The sequence below is a fragment of the Rhinatrema bivittatum genome, chromosome 9 (genome assembly GCF_901001135.1).
Source record: "Rhinatrema bivittatum chromosome 9, aRhiBiv1.1, whole genome shotgun sequence".
Lineage (NCBI taxonomy): Eukaryota > Metazoa > Chordata > Amphibia > Gymnophiona > Rhinatrematidae > Rhinatrema > Rhinatrema bivittatum.
In genome coordinates, this window is record NC_042623.1 from 134208640 (window position 1) to 134226592 (window position 17953).

The window sequence follows — 17953 nt, forward strand, 5'->3', positions numbered from 1 at the left end:
TCTCAAATCTTCCAAGTAGTGTTGCAACTCTTTAATTTCTTCCCTTCAGGCCTCCTGAAATTTTTGGAGAAAATCTCTGCCCCACTCCTGCCACTGCTTTCTGCAGCCCTGGAAGAGGATCACAGCTCCAACCTATCTCTGTCCTTCCCAATCTGGAGCAGCCCCAGACTCAGTAGAGTCAGGGCTTATATCACTTTTCCTGTTGACCGAGCCCATAGGGGCTGTGTCCCACCATCAGTCAAGAAGGCATGCAATACCCTCTGACCGAGAGACGACCCATAAACACTGGAACTCGCCCGCTCCACTGCAGCCCCCTGCTCCCTAAACCTCCCGTGCACCCTTCACAGCTTGCCCCAGACCTCCCACAAGGAGAGAATCTCCACTTTACCATAAACCCTTTTAGTAGTGTAAAATCCTATACACTTTGTGGCCTAGGGGGCCACACCAGTAATGCTTATTAACTGGTTAAGAGAGTTAAAACTAAACATATAAGGATTCTGTTGCTTTAACATGCTCACGTAGTGCTTAGAAATAGGCATAGAAATAGTGCACAAGAAAACTATAATAATTCTTTCATTGAGCAAAAGAGAATATAGTATCATTAGCCACAGAGGATAACTCAGAAAGATTTTTAATGCCACATTAATATTTTATTCTGTAATCCTAGGCAAAAATTTGAATTCTCAACCAAGGGCAAAAACCCAGTTAATACCCCACCAAGAATAAAGAAATCTCCATGTCCGTGTAACCATATTAAATAATAGATATTCGGCATGTCAGACTCCGATAAGTGCAAAAGCAGATGTGTCTCTGATTCTACTATACCAAGTGTGCAAAACTGTGTTTTTCCCCGAGAGCCATTCCCAAGCAAAACATGCATTATTAAATCTGAAATCAAGCAAATGTAATCCACTCAGTACATAATTGTTCTCCAGAGTTTGAGAACATGAAAATCCCGCTACCAAGGAAAGCCTGTATGGCAGCATTTGTAGTCTATACAATAATTTTGGAAAAAGTACTCTTTTACACAAAGCACCCCTACCAAATTAAGACAATGCTTTTTTTAACCACGCTTGCAGTTGAGCTTGAAAGCTGTCAATCAAAGGTGTTATATTTGAAATATATAGATCAGAAACATAGGAGGAAAACTTAAGATCTAAATATGCGATATATGAAAAAGTCCACCTTAAAGGAAAAATACCTTGCCAATTTTCTCTCACTGACACTGTCACAGCACGCGTGCCTCAGGTTTTTGGAAGTTAAACGTAAGGCCAGCAAAGTGTCCAAACTGCTAAAAGAACTGTAAAATGACATCCAAAGATTGACAAGGATTAGGAAACAGACAACAAGATACCATCAGCAAAGAGGCAAATCTTTTAGGGATGTGCAGACAAAAAGTTTATGTTCATAAGTCCATAAGTCAAAAAGGGGGGGGGGGGTCAATTTCGGTCAATATGGACATATGTAGAATTCCATAAGTAGAGTCTATGTCCATACGTGCACAGATTCCCTAAATAAAAATTTAAACCCCTCACCCTCCTTAATCCCCCCCCCAAGACTTACCAAAACTCCCTGGTGGTCCAGCGGAGAGTCAGGACGCCATTTCTGTATTCCTTTGCGAGGAGCATGTGACGCCGACGTCACGTGCTCCTCGCAAATTGGAAATCCGATCGTTTTCGCCTCATCACTTTTTTAAGTTAAAAAAAAAAATTACGTTGCGTTTTACATATGCGGTCAAAACGAATGCACACCCCTAAAATCTTTTGCTCAAATTAACTTAGATTAAACCCCCTTATAGAATTATGAGACTGCAATCTAGAGAGTCAACTGTTGAGACATATAACAATAGAGAAAGAGAGTATCCCTGGCGTGTACCTCCCCGTAAATCCAAAGAAAGAGAAAGTAAGCCATTAATTATTGATCAGGCTTCAGCATTATTATACAACTGCAACCAATGTAAAAATACACCCTGAAACCCATATTTTTTTAATACCCAAAACATGCATTTCCATTGTACTTTGTCAAATGCCTTTTCTGCATCTAAACTTGTTAACTGGACTAGAATGCCACAGCGTATGTACTAACTTGCATACGTTGCACACTCCATGCCTTATTTTTAACAAATCCTACTTGTTCTGCTGATACTAGATCTGGTACAATCATGTTTACTTTATGCACTAGAATTGATGCAAAAATCTTAATATATCTACATTAAGAAGAGATATGGGATGATAGCTGTCAGGTCTGGATAGACGTTTGCCCTTCTTTGGGAATATAATAAGAGCCTGATTAGTTTCAGAAGAAAATGTACCCTTTCAAGAAAGAAATAATACTTTTGCAATAAAATATCTAATAATTTACCTCTTAACAACTTGTAATATTCAGACCCCAGTCCATTCAATTCTGGAGCCATCCCCAATTTCAATCTTTTAATAGTAAACTCCAGTTTTAATTTTGAGTTGAGAATATTCAAGCTTTCTACTTGGGAATCAGTAAGATGTGGTAATTGCAATTCAGAAAAAAGTGCTTTTCTCAAGAGAATCAGATGTTTAACTTTCTGAAAAAGGCCTAGAATAATAATACAAAAAAGCTGTAATAATGTTATTTGTCTCTTTGAGAACCATATCCTTTAAATCTTGCAAATGAGTAATATAATGTTTCAGTTGACATGTCTTAATCCGCTTCACCAAGACCATATTTGCTCTATTTGCATATCTAAACATTTCAGCATTAAATCCTTGAAAAGATCTCTGTGACATTTAATACAATAGATGATTCTGTTGTTTTCTCAGGTAGTCCAATTCATTTTTACTACTAGCTAAGCCAGTTTGGACATGCTGACACTTAGGGGTAGATTTTCAAAAACGGCGCGTTGGCGTACTTTTGTTGGCGCTCCAGGCGCAAACAAAAGTACGCGGGATTTTAGTAGATTTAGTAGAAATCGGAGCGGCCTCGGAGGGAATTCGCTAACGCCCTCCCCTCACCTTCCCTTCCTCTACCTAACCCACCCCCCGGCCCTGTCTAAACCCCCCCCTACCTTTGTTGGGGGATTTACGCCTCCCAGAGGGAGAAGTAAATCCCCGCGCGCCAGCGGGCTGCTGGCGTGCCTAGACGCAACCTGGGGGCGGTTCCGGAGGGTGCGGCCACGCCCCCGGGCCGCCCCGGGCCGAAACCACGCCCCCGGGCCCGCCCCCGAAACGCCGCGTCCCGCCCCGAAAACAGCGCGCCGCCCGGCCCCGCCCCCGACACGCCCCCCTCGGAAAACCCCGGGACTTACGCGAGTCCCGGGGCTCTGCGCGCGCCGGTAGGCCTATTGAACATAGGCGCACCGGCGCGCAGGGCCCTGCTCGCGTAAATCCGGGCGGATTTATGCGAGCAGGGCTCTTAAAATCCGCCCCTTAGCTTCTAATAATTGCTGAGTGAATTGCAAAATTTCAGCATCTCTATCTTTATTTTTGTGAGCCTGGTAAGCTACAATTATCCCATGTATGATTACTTTCTCTGCTTCCCAAAGGGAGATTCATTAACTTTTAAATATTGCCGCCATTTGCCGCCATTTGTCTTGCAAGTAGGATTTAAATGTAGCATCATTATAAAGGAAAGTGCAATCCCACCATCTAAATGACTGAGATGCTCTCCCACCTACTTGAATTTCCACACTTACTTGGAGCATGATCCGAAAGTGGCATAACTCCAAGTTTAGCATTTTTAATACTAGAAAACAATAAAGAAGAAACAGAAGAATAATCAATAAGGGAATATGAAGCATGAAATACTGAATAAAATGTAAAATCATATTCATCTGAATGCAAGACATGCCAAATGCCCATCAACCTGTAGTTCTCTCACCATAAGATCATAAGAACATAAGAAATTGCCATGCTGGGTCAGACCAAGGGTCCATCAAGCCCAGCATCCTGTCTCCAACAGAGGCCAAACCAGGCCACAAGAACCTGGCAATTACCCAAACACTAAGAAGATCCCATGCTACTGATGCAATTAATAGCAGTGGCTATTCCCTAAGTAAACTTGATTAATAGCCGTTAATGGGCTTCTCCTCCAAGAATTTATCCAAACCTTTTTTGAACCCAGCTACACTAACTGCACTAACTCATCTCTGGCAACAAAAGAGAAGGACCATGTACCTGGGAGGCTTAGCATCAAGTACTGAATCTATCACAGTAATAAAATTTTCTCCCAGAATAAGAGCATGATCTGAGAATTGACTAATCATATCTACCAATTAAGAAAAAAAAACCCAGCCAATGATAGACTTTCAGAGTACACACATTAATAAAAAGATAATTCATATCATATAAACCTCCACTAATCAACACATAGCACCCATTAGGATCTGTCATGACTTATTTACTACCAAAGGAAAGTTTTTATGAATTAAAATTGCAACATCCCTTTGTTGAGCTAAGAAGAAAATAAGTACTGGCCCACCCATTCACATTTAAACTTTCGATGTTGCTCAGGAGATAAATGAGTTTCTTGTTAAAAAGCTATTTGCACATCTGCTTTTTTAAACAGATATAAGATTTTCTTTCTTTTTTCCAGGGAGTGAACACCATCTACATTCAATGAACAAATTTTAAGTATATCCATATCCATGCTTATCACTAGAAGATTCAAATATCTAGTTAGAGGGTGCTCCCCAGCCTAAGCACTCTCTGCCAATGGACCCTGAGAAAGGAATAAACCCCCAGTCTACCAAACAAATGTTGCCTAAAGTTACACCAAAAAGCACTAATTTTATATGAAAAGCAATGTGTTCCTAGCTTTAAAATCCACCCATTCATATCAGTAGCATTCATCCCACACGACACATTAACAAAAGGCAAACCAAAGACACAGCAAACATACCCCCTCATTTATCAAAATGCGCTAAAGCGTTTTCGCATGCGTTAAGGGCTAATCTCAGAGATGAGATTTGGGCAATGTTTTCTCCACCTAGCTTGATGTTACCCATGTAGAGAGTCCATCAAGCTTGGTTGAGAGAACATTGCCCAAATCTCATCTTTGGGTGAGTTTCCTCACTCCAAAGGCCATCAAATCTTCACAAGAGACCACTGTTCTGTTCGTACATCTCACGTTAAATGTCAAAGTGGCCCCAACCCCCTACACTAATACCTAACCCTCACCTCGAGTTACGAGGTAGGCCTACCATAGGGATACAAATACCTATCTAGGGAGAAGGCATTATGGCTAGTCTCTCTCTCTCTCTCTCTCTCTCTCTCTCTCTCTCTCCCCCCCCAGTGGTTGAATGTAGGACATACAACAGGTCTGGCACATAAAGCAATGTCTGTGCAATTTGTGTTAACTTAGCTCTTCACATAGGTAATTAGCATAAAGCACACCCCTTTTGCTTGTGCTCCAAGGGTCTACATCTTCTATTCTTCTTCTAGAAGATTCATGCTTATAAGACCTCTTCCAATATACCTCAGCAATAAAGAAAACAAGTAGCATACATGCAAAAGAATACCACTGGTAATTCATAAGCACCACATCTGAAGCAAATAAGAAACAACAGTAGACATGCCATCTCATTCTGCACAACACTAGCCAATTCTACAGTTGTTTTCATTATCAATCTTAAAGCACAAGCGTTCCAATATGGAACCAAAATTTGACCATAAAAGTCAATGCAAAAAATTCAAATCATTGCAAACAAACCAGAACAGCCCACTGTTCAGGCACATACTGTCTCAAACAAATTATGTAAAATGACTAAAAGAGTGGTGCTAGAAGCAAAAAGATAGCTGGGACTTTAAACTCATTGCAACAATTACTGTATCCAAAGTCATAAACTTTGCAAAATTGAGAAATTATACGTTCCTTTTAAAAATTCTCAGCTTCCCATCAATACAAATAATATAGATCCTTAGCAAGCTGCACAATCAATAAAATAAGGGTCATTTTAAGCTACAAAATGTAGGTGTGTCATAGCGAATGGCACCGAAAAACAAAAGCTAAACATTCTATATTTCACACTGAAGCCATGCGCACTTGCCCCAACACCAGGATATTTTCAGTGCAATCCGAGGTTTCACCAAAGAGAAAAATGAAAAATATGGCCATACACAATATAGGAAAAATTTTAGAATCGAAAGTGAGATACTGTACTAACAGTTAATAGAATGGGAAGGCTTATAAAGATTTCAAATAGTTTGTACTTGTTCTTTCGTCTAAATCAAAATAACTTTATTGTTTGCAAATACTTTAATCTTGGCTGGAAATTGTAGCAAAAATTTCACATCTTTTCCATGAAGCTCTAGCATATTGGAGTCAAAATTCTGCGAGCTTTGGTGACCTTCTTTGAAAAATCATTGAAAAGGAGAAGTTTATGACTCTCATATTCCAGAGAAGAATGCTTCCTGGAGGCTTGCATGACATTTGCCTTATCAGTGAAATAGAGAATTCTATCAATTACAGGCTGCAGCCTAACTGCATCCTCCTTCAGTGGGCCCAGCTTATGTACAAACTCAACTGCTACAGGTTTGGTTATCAATGAGAAGCCCAACATCACTGGAAACCATACTGGTACCATCTGCATTAGATCACAATCTTTAATACTTTTTGGAAGCCCAATGATCCTCATATTAACAGAAATTTTAAGACCCGCGCACAGGCATTCGTGTGCACGTGGCTCCCAGCGTACGGACATGGACACGCTGACTTTATAACATGTGTGCCCCGACGCGCGCATGTTATAAAATCTGCTACCTACGCGATGCACACCCAATGTTATATCGGCGCACGAATGCTGACTTGTGTGCATAAGGGGGGGGGGGGGTGGAATTTCACAGCATGCGTGCGGCGATACGATAGGTCCTAATCCCAGTTCCCTCCCAGTCCACTCCAATAAAGAAGTGGACTGGGAGGGAACTTCCTAAACCCCCTACCTAACCTGCCTCCCTTTTTCCCTACTAACCCCGACCTCTAAACCCCGCTAACTAACCTATCTTTTTATGTTTTATAACTTACCTGCTCTCGGGAGCAGTAGCAGGTTGCGCAGGCCAGTCGGCTGCCAGCAAGCACTTCAGCGGGACAGTGCCTAATGCCTAATGGCACTGTCCCAGTCCGCCAATGCCCCACCCAGACCCCACCCCTTTCCCTGAAAGGCTTTTTTGTGCATCTATGGGCAGATATGCATGTGGATGCAGGCATTTTAAAATCCCTGAAAAGTAGCTGAAAAGGCAAGGAACAAAGATTGTTCATAAATGGCAAGAGATTATGAAAAGAAGACCGGCAACAATATCTGGAAAAGTTATAAAAATAGTCAAGAGAGCAAAGATACAAATGGAAGAAAAACTAGCATATACAAGAAAACAGTAGGGGGAGGGACAAGACTTTTTTTTTTTTTTTAAGATATGTTAGTGATCGAAGGAAGTGCAAAAGTGGAATTGTGAGGCTGAAAGATGAAGGGAAGGGATATGTAATGGCTGAATAGAAAAAAGAAGAAATCCTTAAATATTTCTGTTCGGTGTTTACTGAGGAAATGCCAGGAGTAGGATGTAAGAAAACTGACAGAAATAGGATTAGAAGTAAGGTAAACCTTAACTTATTTTCATGAGGAGATAGCAAAACTAAAACGGGGTAATTTTCAAAGGAAAATAAATCCAGTTTTAAGTGTGTAAATGCTTTTGAAAATCAGGCCCTTAACGCGGGTAAATGGGCTTAAGAAAATTGCAATGATAGTATGTTCTATTTATATTTTCCTTTGAAAATTATCCTAAAAGTAGATAAAGTGATAGGGCTGCACAGGATACATCTGAGGGTTTTAAGAAAAGTTCTGGCAGTGGCTCTGGCTGACTTATTCAATGCTTCTTTAGAGTCGAGAGAAATTCTAAAGGACTGAAGACAGGTGGAATTGGTTCCTCTTTACAAAAGTGGAAATCAGGAGGCTGGGAACTGCAATCTGGCTAGTCTGATCTCTGTGGTGAGTAAAAGAAGGAATCAATGCTAAAACAGAGGATAGTACAGTTTCTGGAATCCAATGGATTACAAAATCCAAGGTAACATGGTTTTACCAAAGGTAGGACTTGTCAGACGAATATGATCAATTTATTTGTCTGGGTAACCACAGAGTTGGATCAGAGAAGAGCATTAGATATTAGTGTACTTGGATCTCAGTAAGGCCTTTGAAAAACATTTCACAAAGTTGACTTATAAATAAACTGAGTGCCCTGGGCCCCAAAGTGACTGACTAGGTTAGAAACTGGTCGAGTGGGAGGCAAAAAAGGGTTGTAGTAGTAAAGGGAGTTCGCTCCAAGGAGAGGGGCGGTACTAGTGGTGTGCCACAGGGATCAGTCCTTGGACAGATTCTTTTCAACACTTTTGTAAGCAATACTGTGGAAGGACTGGTGGGAAAGCATTGTCTATTTGCAGATGATATAAAAATCTGCAACAGAATAGGTACCAAGGAAGGTGTGCAAAACATGAGGAAGGGATCTACTGAAGTTTGAGGAATGGTCTAGATTCTGGTAGCTAAACTTTAATGCTAAAAAATACAGAGTCATGCATTCGGGCTGCAAAAAAACAAGGTAGTGGTAGCATTTAGACAGTGCCCCTAGCCTCCCAAGTGGGATAGACTGCATAACTGGCTTGTTGCCAAATAATTGACAATCTGCCACAGAATCAACATACCTAAAGCTTTCACACATCTTAATTCAATCCATTTGAAAAAAGCTACTGGGTTCCTGCCTTCAGTCTCAGCTCTCTCTGCTCCCACTCTAGCCTCTCTCCTCATAAGCAGCTGCAGGAAACAGGAGGGAGGGTGAGGCTGAGGTGCATGAAAAAGTTCATGCACCTGCATATGTGGCCAATCATAAACCATTTACAAAGATCTGGCTGGTTTTTTTGAAATGTACAACTGCTGGTGTTTCACAGCTGGCAAAGAGGGCATTAATTTCAATTCATAGAAGCCTTGATGAATGGCACTACAGCTGACACGTTTCTAACTTGTGCTAATTCATTCCTTTTAAGTGTCTGTTATGATGTGCCTAATATATGTAAACATATATTTCTGTGTAATTAACAGCATGATAAACTGCTTATGTTGAAGGCATTTTTAGCATACAGAAGCTCAAGTACACAGAAAGGCAAGGACTTTCTCCTGAAAATATAAAAAGGATGGTTGCACTATTTCAATTCAAATTATACGTGACATTTCACAGATAAAAATGTGTAATTTATATGTCAAGTTTAATAAATTGTTGATTTTTGTACTTGGTACATTTTTAATTGTATATAGTTTAACTATCGTATGAAAACAAACAATGTGAATGGTTTTTAATAAAAACTAAACATTTTTGCATAGGAGGCATGAATCTTTTGCAAAACTATGCAAATTTGGCACATACTTGTTACAACATTTTGAAAAAACTGCCACAGAAGTTGCTAATTCGTGCCACAGAATCTGGAAAACTCTGCCTCATGAAACCAGGGACTCTTGAGTATATGAGGTGGAATTTGTTTATACATGAAAGAAGAGTGGTATCTATGGGAGGTCATATCTGATGATCTCAATGTGGATAAACAGGTGGATAAGATAATGGTAAAAGCCAGAAAGATATCTGGGTTATTAGGGAGGGGAATAATCAGCAGAAAAAAGAAGGTAATATTACCCCTGTATAAGTCCCTAGTGAGACCTCATTTGGAATGCTATGTAAATTCTGGAGACCATGGCTTTAAAAGGAACTGGATGGAGTCAGTCCAGCAGGTGGCTATTAAAATGGTTTGTGGTCTTCACCGTAAAGCATATAGCTGTTATGATTCAGAAAGTGGACCCCTGTTCCGAGGTAGAGTCAGCGCTACCAAAAAGGCAGTCAACCCTCTTTGGTCTCTACTGTTGGATGGCAAGGTCTGCTGATGTAGATGTTAAATGAAGACTTCACCCTGGAAGCTCGTGATCCCCCAGGAGGAGCCCGTAGGGACACGGCCGATGGGACTTAGGAGACTCCCTGAAGACTGAAGATAGTCTGGATGCAGGCGCCTCCTGCAGATTGTGGGTTCCAGACAGCTGGCACCTCCAGCAGGTTGTAATCAGTCCAGGAGTAGATGTCGAAGGATAGTCCAAAGCCGGTCCAAGGGTCGAATCCAGAGAGAAGTCGAGAGCCGGTCCAGGAGCAGATGGGAGAGTGGTCCGAAGCCAATCCAGGGGCACCACAGGAGAGTGGTCTGAAGCCAGTCCAGGTGCAATACAGGAGAAGGGTCCAAAGCCAGTCCAGGTCAACACCAGAAAATCACCACCGCCGGTCCGAAGGTCAGAAGCCAAAGAATCAATCCAACGAGGTGAAGAAGCAGAAGCGGGAAGAAGAGCAGATCCAGGAAACGGAACACAGGAATCAAGCACAGAGCCTCAATACCAAGGCAAGGTCTGAGTATCAGACCTTGCCTTAAATACAGGAACTGGCTCCTTTAATTTTCTCTTCAGCCACGCACGTGGCTCTTAGCAGAGGCAGAGGGGGAGGAGTCAGCCCGGCCAAGAGGAACCATGCGACCGGGCTTGGCAGCGGCCGCAAAGAAAGTAAAAGAGAAGGCTGCCTGCCACAGCAGGCGCCTCTGACCAGCCCGACACCTCGGGTAAGGTTAGTGTCGCTGTGGCCGCCGGCCCGACCCTGGTCGCGGCCCGCTGTGGCCAGCGGCCATGACACCCGGCCCCGGACGCGGACCGCCGCAGCCAGCGGTCCTAACAGTACCCTCTCCTTTAGGCCTCCCCCTAGAAGGCTTGGGTTTTCCAGGATGTTCAGTGTGAAAGTTCGTGAGGAGAGACTTATCCAGTATATTCTTAGCAGGCTCCCAAGAATTCTCCTCAGGTCCGAATACTTCCCATGCTAGAAGGTATTCCCAAGTTTTGCCTCTTTTCTGGACATCCAGAACCTCCTGTACTTGGTATATGGTCTCATCCTGAGCCCTATGTTGTGAACCTTCAGGAGCTTTCCGGGAAGGCCAAGTGAGGATCAATGGCTTCAGAAGGGACACATGGAAGGAGTTATGAATCCTCAAGGTGGCCAGCAAACGGAGTTGATAAGTCACAGGACCAATCTGTCGCAATACAGGAAAAGGTCCAATATAACGTGGGGCCAACCGCATGAAAGGAACTCGCAACCGGATGTACCAGGTGCTAAGCCACACTTTCTCTCCTGGACGAAACCATGCAGCTGAACAACAATGCTTGTCAGAAAATGTCTTGGCGGTGTGGGCAGCTTTCTGGAGCATGTGCTGGGTGTGAATCCAGAGCCACCGCAACTGTACTCCGGTAAGCTGAGCTCCCGGTGATGGCACCAGTAAGGGCAAAGGTAGAGGCGGCCTGGGGTGTCATCCAAATATAATCTGGAACGGAGAAGTCCCCGTGGAGGAGTAGACATGCGAGTGGAACCGGCAACCACTTGTTTCCCTGGATCGTCAAATAATTCCAGGAATTTAGGAAGGTTTTGTAAAACTGGATCTGACAGTCGCCAAAAGGGAGAAGCCCAGGCCAGGGCTTTACCCTCTAACAGAGACATGATATAGGTAGTTTTGGTAAGATCATCTGGAAAAAGGGAGGCTTGAAGATGAAAGTGCATACTGCACTGGTGGAGAAATCCTTGACATAAGCGAGGTTCACCAGCGTAATGAGGAGGAGTAGGTAATGGAATCACGGACTGGGTATTGCTCTGCATTACCGATGGTAATGGTGGAGGGGCTGCCTGAGCCATAGCTATAGAATCCAGACTGGCGTTAAGTCATTCCAAGGAAGATGCCATGGATTCTAGCATTCGTTGCTGCTCCATGACCTTCTGGGCTAGACCAAGAATGGCCTGGTGAGCTGAGGCCTCTGCCGGGTCCATGGCCTTGGTATTCTGTTATGATTCAGAAAATGAACCCCTGTTCCGAGGTAAAGTCAGCGCTGCAAAAAAGGGAGTCAACCCTCTTCGGTCTCTACCGTCGGATGGCAAGGCCTGCTGATGTAGATGTCAAATGAAGACTTCACCCTGATGCTGCGGATCCGCCATGTTCCTGATGACGTAAGGGTGCGCGCGCTCCAGAGATGTACCGGCAAGGGTGCGAACCTCGGGGGCGTCCCCCCGTAGTGATGTCATCCGCTTCCAACTTAAAAGGTCTTTGTTTGCTACTACGAATCGAGTTAGCAAGGGGGAACACTTCTCTGCTGCTCTGCCTCCACAAACTTACCAAGGGGTACCCACTCCTCGGGGGCCCCGCTCTCTCTTCTTGATTTCAGACTGCTAAGACAGGATCCGGTACTCGCTCCTTGAGGGCCTACGTCCCTGAATGCTCAGAAGACTCCTTAATACCTGGAAGTGATCGCAGACATGAACACTGTGAGTTCTATTACAGATAGGAATCGGTAATTGCTCCATGAGGTCCTATGTTCCTAATCTCTGAAGACTCCCTTCTGTCTAAGACATTATCACAGGTGCGGAGATCGTGAGTTGCCATTGCAGATAGGAACCGGCACTCGCTCCACGAGGGCCTATGTTCCTAAAACCTTCCAAAGACTCTTCTATTACAGAAGCCACCTCATACACAGATATTGTGAGTTCTTATTCCAGACTACATATAAGAACCAGTACTCGCCTACGGCTCCTGTTCCTGAATATACTGAAGACTCTCTGTTGCACTGAAGCCATTACAAGATATCTATAATTGTGAGTGTATCATCCACTACTGGTTATGTATCCAGCATACCCTGTCTACTCACTATCTATAGTCCGTCTCTACAGCTCAGCAACCCAGAGATCACAGTTCCAGTATCTGAGGGACTTCAGCCCTGCGTGGCACATCAACTCACTACTGCCACCTCTGGTGGTTCTACTTCCTGTCTAATAAAGAACTATCCATGTTTGTCTCCATACTCCAGCCTAGCTGGTGGTCCCTCTCAGGATATCCTCCTGGGGGCGCTGTCATCTGCCATCGGCCCAAGGATTCACCAATTTCCATTCAGTGTTTATTCCTTACACTACTAGAGCAGTATCATACAGACTGCCACTCTGTGGGAGCCAACTCACAACAGATCACTATCTTCATCTATGGAATTCATCACTCCGCTGACTACTTCCCTCTGGGGAAGCAGATCCATGTCAGATTGCTAACTCCGCCTCCCTGACGGGGTGATCTACATCAGATTGCCAGCTCCTCCCCTCTGGGGGAGCTGATCAATAATAGATTACTAACTCCGCCCCCCTTGGCGGGGTGAGCGCTAACAGATGGCTAATTCCTTAGCAGATATATAACAGATTGCTAACTCCGTACAGAGATTTATAACAAGCGCACTGTCACCGCTCCAAACCTTGGTGCACAACTGATATGTGCACGCACAGGCCGCACACACAATTCAGATGCACAGTAGGATACACTTGCACTCACTAATGATCCTGTAGAGGGCAGCCAACCATGCAGAAAAAACCGTGTGAAATGCTGCCATGGCCTACCATGTGGCAAACAAAAAAGAAGCCTAATAGTGAGGACTAGCCCAACCAATCCACTCAACCCGCCAGGCTGCCCAGTTCCCCTTATCCCCTCGGGAGCGGGAAAACTTGTCGGGGCAGCATGCTAAGCATGGAGGAAGTCCTAAACTAACCCTCCACTCTGTCTCTGACTGTTTCTTGTTTTGTTTTTTTCAAAACGTACCTGAGCTCAGCCTCCAAAGTTTATCCAGCTAACTTTGCTAGCCAGACTGTGTTTGAATATGGACCTCTTAGATTCCGTCAGTGCATTACACAGAATCTATAGGTTTTTAATAAAAAGAAAGAAACTGGTTTTAAGATATTTCCAGTTTCTCAGTTCAATGTTTTTCTCTAATCTAAAACTATGATAGAATTACAGTGCTTGGTGACCTCTAAGGAAGAGCAATTGGGAATTGTAGGGTCAGCTACTTGTCACACACAAAGATTTATCCAAGGATGAATAAGAGTTAGGTGAGAAGGGCAGCTACTAAGAGCACAAAGCCCCCTTGGGATAAAACAATGACTGAAACACAAGCATAGGCAGGCAGTAGATGAAAATCCAGAAAGAGTGCCATTCTCCTCCTACCATTCTGGTTGAAGGGAAAAAGGGAAAGAGGCCTGGAATCAGCAAAGAGGAAGTGAAGAGAGAGAAGAATGGAGATCAAGGTGGGGTTTGGCATAAACATATTTCCCTGTCCCAGGTGCCATCTGTCATAACCCCTGTGACCGACTCCTCCTGAAGAATAGCAATTGAGAACTATGGGGTCAGTGACATGTTACACGTTGGGCTCATCTGTTATATCTTTTGTGAGACTTCTTGAGGAAAAGTGATAGGGAACCGCTCCAGGCCATGGCATCGAGCGGTATATAAATATTAATAAAGATAATGAAAGGAACCACAGGATCAGTCAAATGTTGCATGTGCTAAGTTCTTCTGATATTGAAAAATCATGCCACTGAACTAAATCATCTTAGTAGATTCTAGTTGATCTCTGCCTTCCCCTTTACTTCTTCACAGCTCAGGATCCTCTGTATTTACCTTAGGCATTCTCACATTCTTTAATAAGTTTGCAATAGTATGAGACTAAACCAAAGATTGTACCAGTCAGCACTACTCCAGAGGACATAGACGAATGTCTTTTTGTCAGTTCATATGACCCTATGGAATATCTGTACACACTAGCGCAGTGCACATGCACCACATTTTGTGTTTCAAAATCATACCTTTCTGCGTCATAGGTTTCAGCAGGTCTTTCCCCAAGACATACACTGTGACTATTATAAAAAGAAACTTCCTCACATTTTCATATGATGCTGCGGCCAGCGCTGGGGATCTGTCTACATCCAATAACATCTGCAGCCCCTCTGTTCTAGGTCTTACTCCTGATTTTCCTAATAAAATATCATCTTGTGGCACATCCTGAGTCCTCCAGGACCCATTAGGGTCTGGCTTGGAATATTGCTCCTGGGCTAGGTTGCTATGGTGATTCCTGTTTGCTCACAGAAGTGAGAATCTCGCCAGCTACTACAGCCAATCAGAACGCTCAGTTTCTCTATGCAAATTCTGGCAGGTTTACAGGTTCAAATTTTCATGCTCTAAAGTTAATATTTATCACAAGAGGCAAAGAAATTTAACTGAACCTCACAGAAACCACTGCTGGATCTTATGTGCTGGAAAGCAGAAACAATCAAATCCAACTGCACACAGAGTACATGATTTAATTAAACTTCTTATATACCACTAATACAATATGTATAAAATAATCAAAAGGCAAGAAGTATGAGTCAGACCCAATGTATAGGATCTAGGATTGAAGAGACATACAACAAAAGAGTTTTCTAAAGTTGTAATACCCTGTAAACTGCTCTTTTGACACCTCCCAATAAATACTTTTTTATTTTTACAAAACAGCTTCTTCTTTTAGATTTAAAAGATGGTTTTTGGCTTCAGGACAAGACAAATGACACACTTTCTTATACAGTACAATGTTTCCCTTTAAACTTTAAGGGGATAATTTTCTAACAGCCAACACTGTTGTAATGTCTGCAGGTACTTGTACATTCATTTTGAAACGGCATACATTTTCAAAGGCATACTTTGCCTTTGAAAATTAGTCCATTAACACAACCTGCACACTATTATACTATTAAGTGCAAATTGATTTATTTGGGTGAAAAATACATGCATAATTTTTAAAATTCAAAATTAGGTGCCTAAGTGTAACCCCCCACCTCCATTCCCACTTCTTCTTACTCCCCCCCTCCCCCAAATGCCTCTGCTCACTGTGGGTAAACGTATGCACAAGTTTACCCACATATCATACAGGCAATTTTATAACAGTTCATTTCTGAGGATAAAGCACTGTGTTTCCTCTAGAGGGCAGCAGCATGCAATGATTCCCTACCACAAGCTCTAATCTGCCTATAATTAATTATTAATGGCATTGTACTAATGAGATGATGATTTTGACACCTGTACATTAACATTTGCATATTAATAAAGACACCTGCATACTAATGATGATGACATCTGTACACTAATGATATTCGTACCCACATACCCATCAGGATATTGATACTGAGATCCGTTGACTTAGTCCCATAAACTGATGATACTGGCACATGTATGCTAATGGCGTGATGTAAATCATTGCATATTTCTGAACGCATAATTCAGTTACTTGTACATGGATGATACATTGATACTTCTATATTAATGATGGTGATGCCTGCATGTGAATGATATAGTGATGATACAGACACCCACATACTGAAAATGTGATGATGCTGACACCTATATTCTGATGATACTGATGCCCATGTATTGATGATGTGGTGAAACTGTAAGCTATTTGCTGATTATTTGATGATGCTGATAGTAATATACTGAGAATATAATGAAGTATATAGGTGTATAGTGATAACATAATAATATTGATTCTCACATACAGGTAGATTTTAAAAGTGTTGCTTGCGCAAAAAAATGGCTCCATACACACGTGTGTGGGCTGTGGGCAAGTAACATGAATTTTAAGAAGCCAGGAAGTAAGCGCGTACATACTTGTGTGCGTGTTAAGAATAAGGAGGCAAAAAAAAGAGCGGGGAATGGGCCAAGATGTATGTGTGTAATCCCTGAATTTTGCAAGGCTGACCATGGCAAAGTGCACCGAGTTACGCAGGTAACTTTTCTACTGGTCCTGATGAGGCGCAAGTCGGGGGGGGGGGGGGGGGGGAGAGAGAGCGAGAGAAAGAGACTCTTTTAAAGGGCCAATCTGACACTCTCTATATATCCCACTGTAAGGGGGGCACTTTCAACTCAGGGTGGGGTTTTTTTTTTTTTGGGGGGGGGGGCGCCGCATTACATTGGTCTGCAAAGAGTGCAAGGGTCTCTCTCCCAGTCACTTGTGAGTATGCATGAAGGCTCCAACACATACGCGCAGTAGGGATATTTTAAATGGTACACGCACACTTGCACACAAAATAGAAAATTGAGCGTATTTTTGCTCATGTGCCCCATACGTGCGTTTATGGATGCACGTGCACACCTTTTCAAATGTACTTGATGGTGATAATATTGATATCTATATTCTGATGATGCAGATATACGTGTAATATCAACAGTACACAGATATCTCTATACTGCTGACATGATCATATGGGCACCTGTATATTAATAATATGATGATGCTGATCCCTGTATACTGATAAGTTGATATGGACACCTGTATACTGATAATAAGATGATGCTATCAGTGTACTGAAAATATGATGATGTTGATACCTATAGTATACTGATGATAGTTGGTAAGTCCCGAAACATGGACAAGTTGAGAATAAACTACAAACATTGTTCATTGCATTTAATTGCCTCCCATACAAAGCAGCATCTGAAGGTTCCTACAACAGAGAAGTGGGAATGAGATCTGAGGAAGAAATAAGTGCAAGACCTGAATCTTGCATAGCAGTGCACTGAAACAAGCACAGTCTGGATGGAGACAGTAGTGCAGAGCTTCTGTTGGTTCAGGATTAAACCGATTCTTGTTTGGGAAGGAAACATAATAATAGTGTGGGTGGTTAGCTCCCCCCCATCTGGCAGAAGTGAAATGATGAGCTCCTCTGACCACCATTTTACCTTGTGGAGTTTTTGTTACCCTTCCTAGGATCATCATGTCCTGTTTATTCCCTGTTTTGATTATGTTTACACAGAAAGGCCTCTGGAGTTCTTAGACCTGAGAAGAATGTGGAGTCACAGACCCTTCCTTTATTTTGAAGAACCACTTTTGATAACACTTGTTATTCTGAGCTGGGAGTTTTTTCTACCCTCCTGAACTTGTATTTTTTTCCCCTCTTTTCTGTAAAAAGATTTCAACTTCAATTTTTCTGGGTACCCATTAACCAGGTGCTCAGTCTTTTGTTTTTGACTTCCAAAAAGGGAGGGTTTCTCTTCACTGTGAAGGAACTTGGGATCACCTGGATCCTGAGGAGAGATGATTTACAGC

At 42.7% G+C, this 17953-nt stretch overlaps 1 protein-coding gene across 5 annotated transcripts in view; it reads right to left on the reverse strand.

Moving 5' to 3' along the window:
• PPP2R3A (protein phosphatase 2 regulatory subunit B''alpha) overlaps window positions 1–17953 on the reverse strand; it is a 435163-nt gene that overhangs the window by 202481 nt on the left and 214729 nt on the right. The window contains exon 1 of one of the 5 annotated variants that reach the window (XM_029615758.1): window positions 14755–14880. The exons of the other annotated variants lie outside the window; for them this stretch is intronic. Coding sequence (XP_029471618.1) covers window positions 14755–14808 — 54 coding nt within the window. The 5' untranslated portion in view covers window positions 14809–14880. Of the gene's footprint in view, window positions 1–14754; window positions 14881–17953 lie in introns of those variants that run through there. 5 annotated transcript variants of the gene reach the window in all.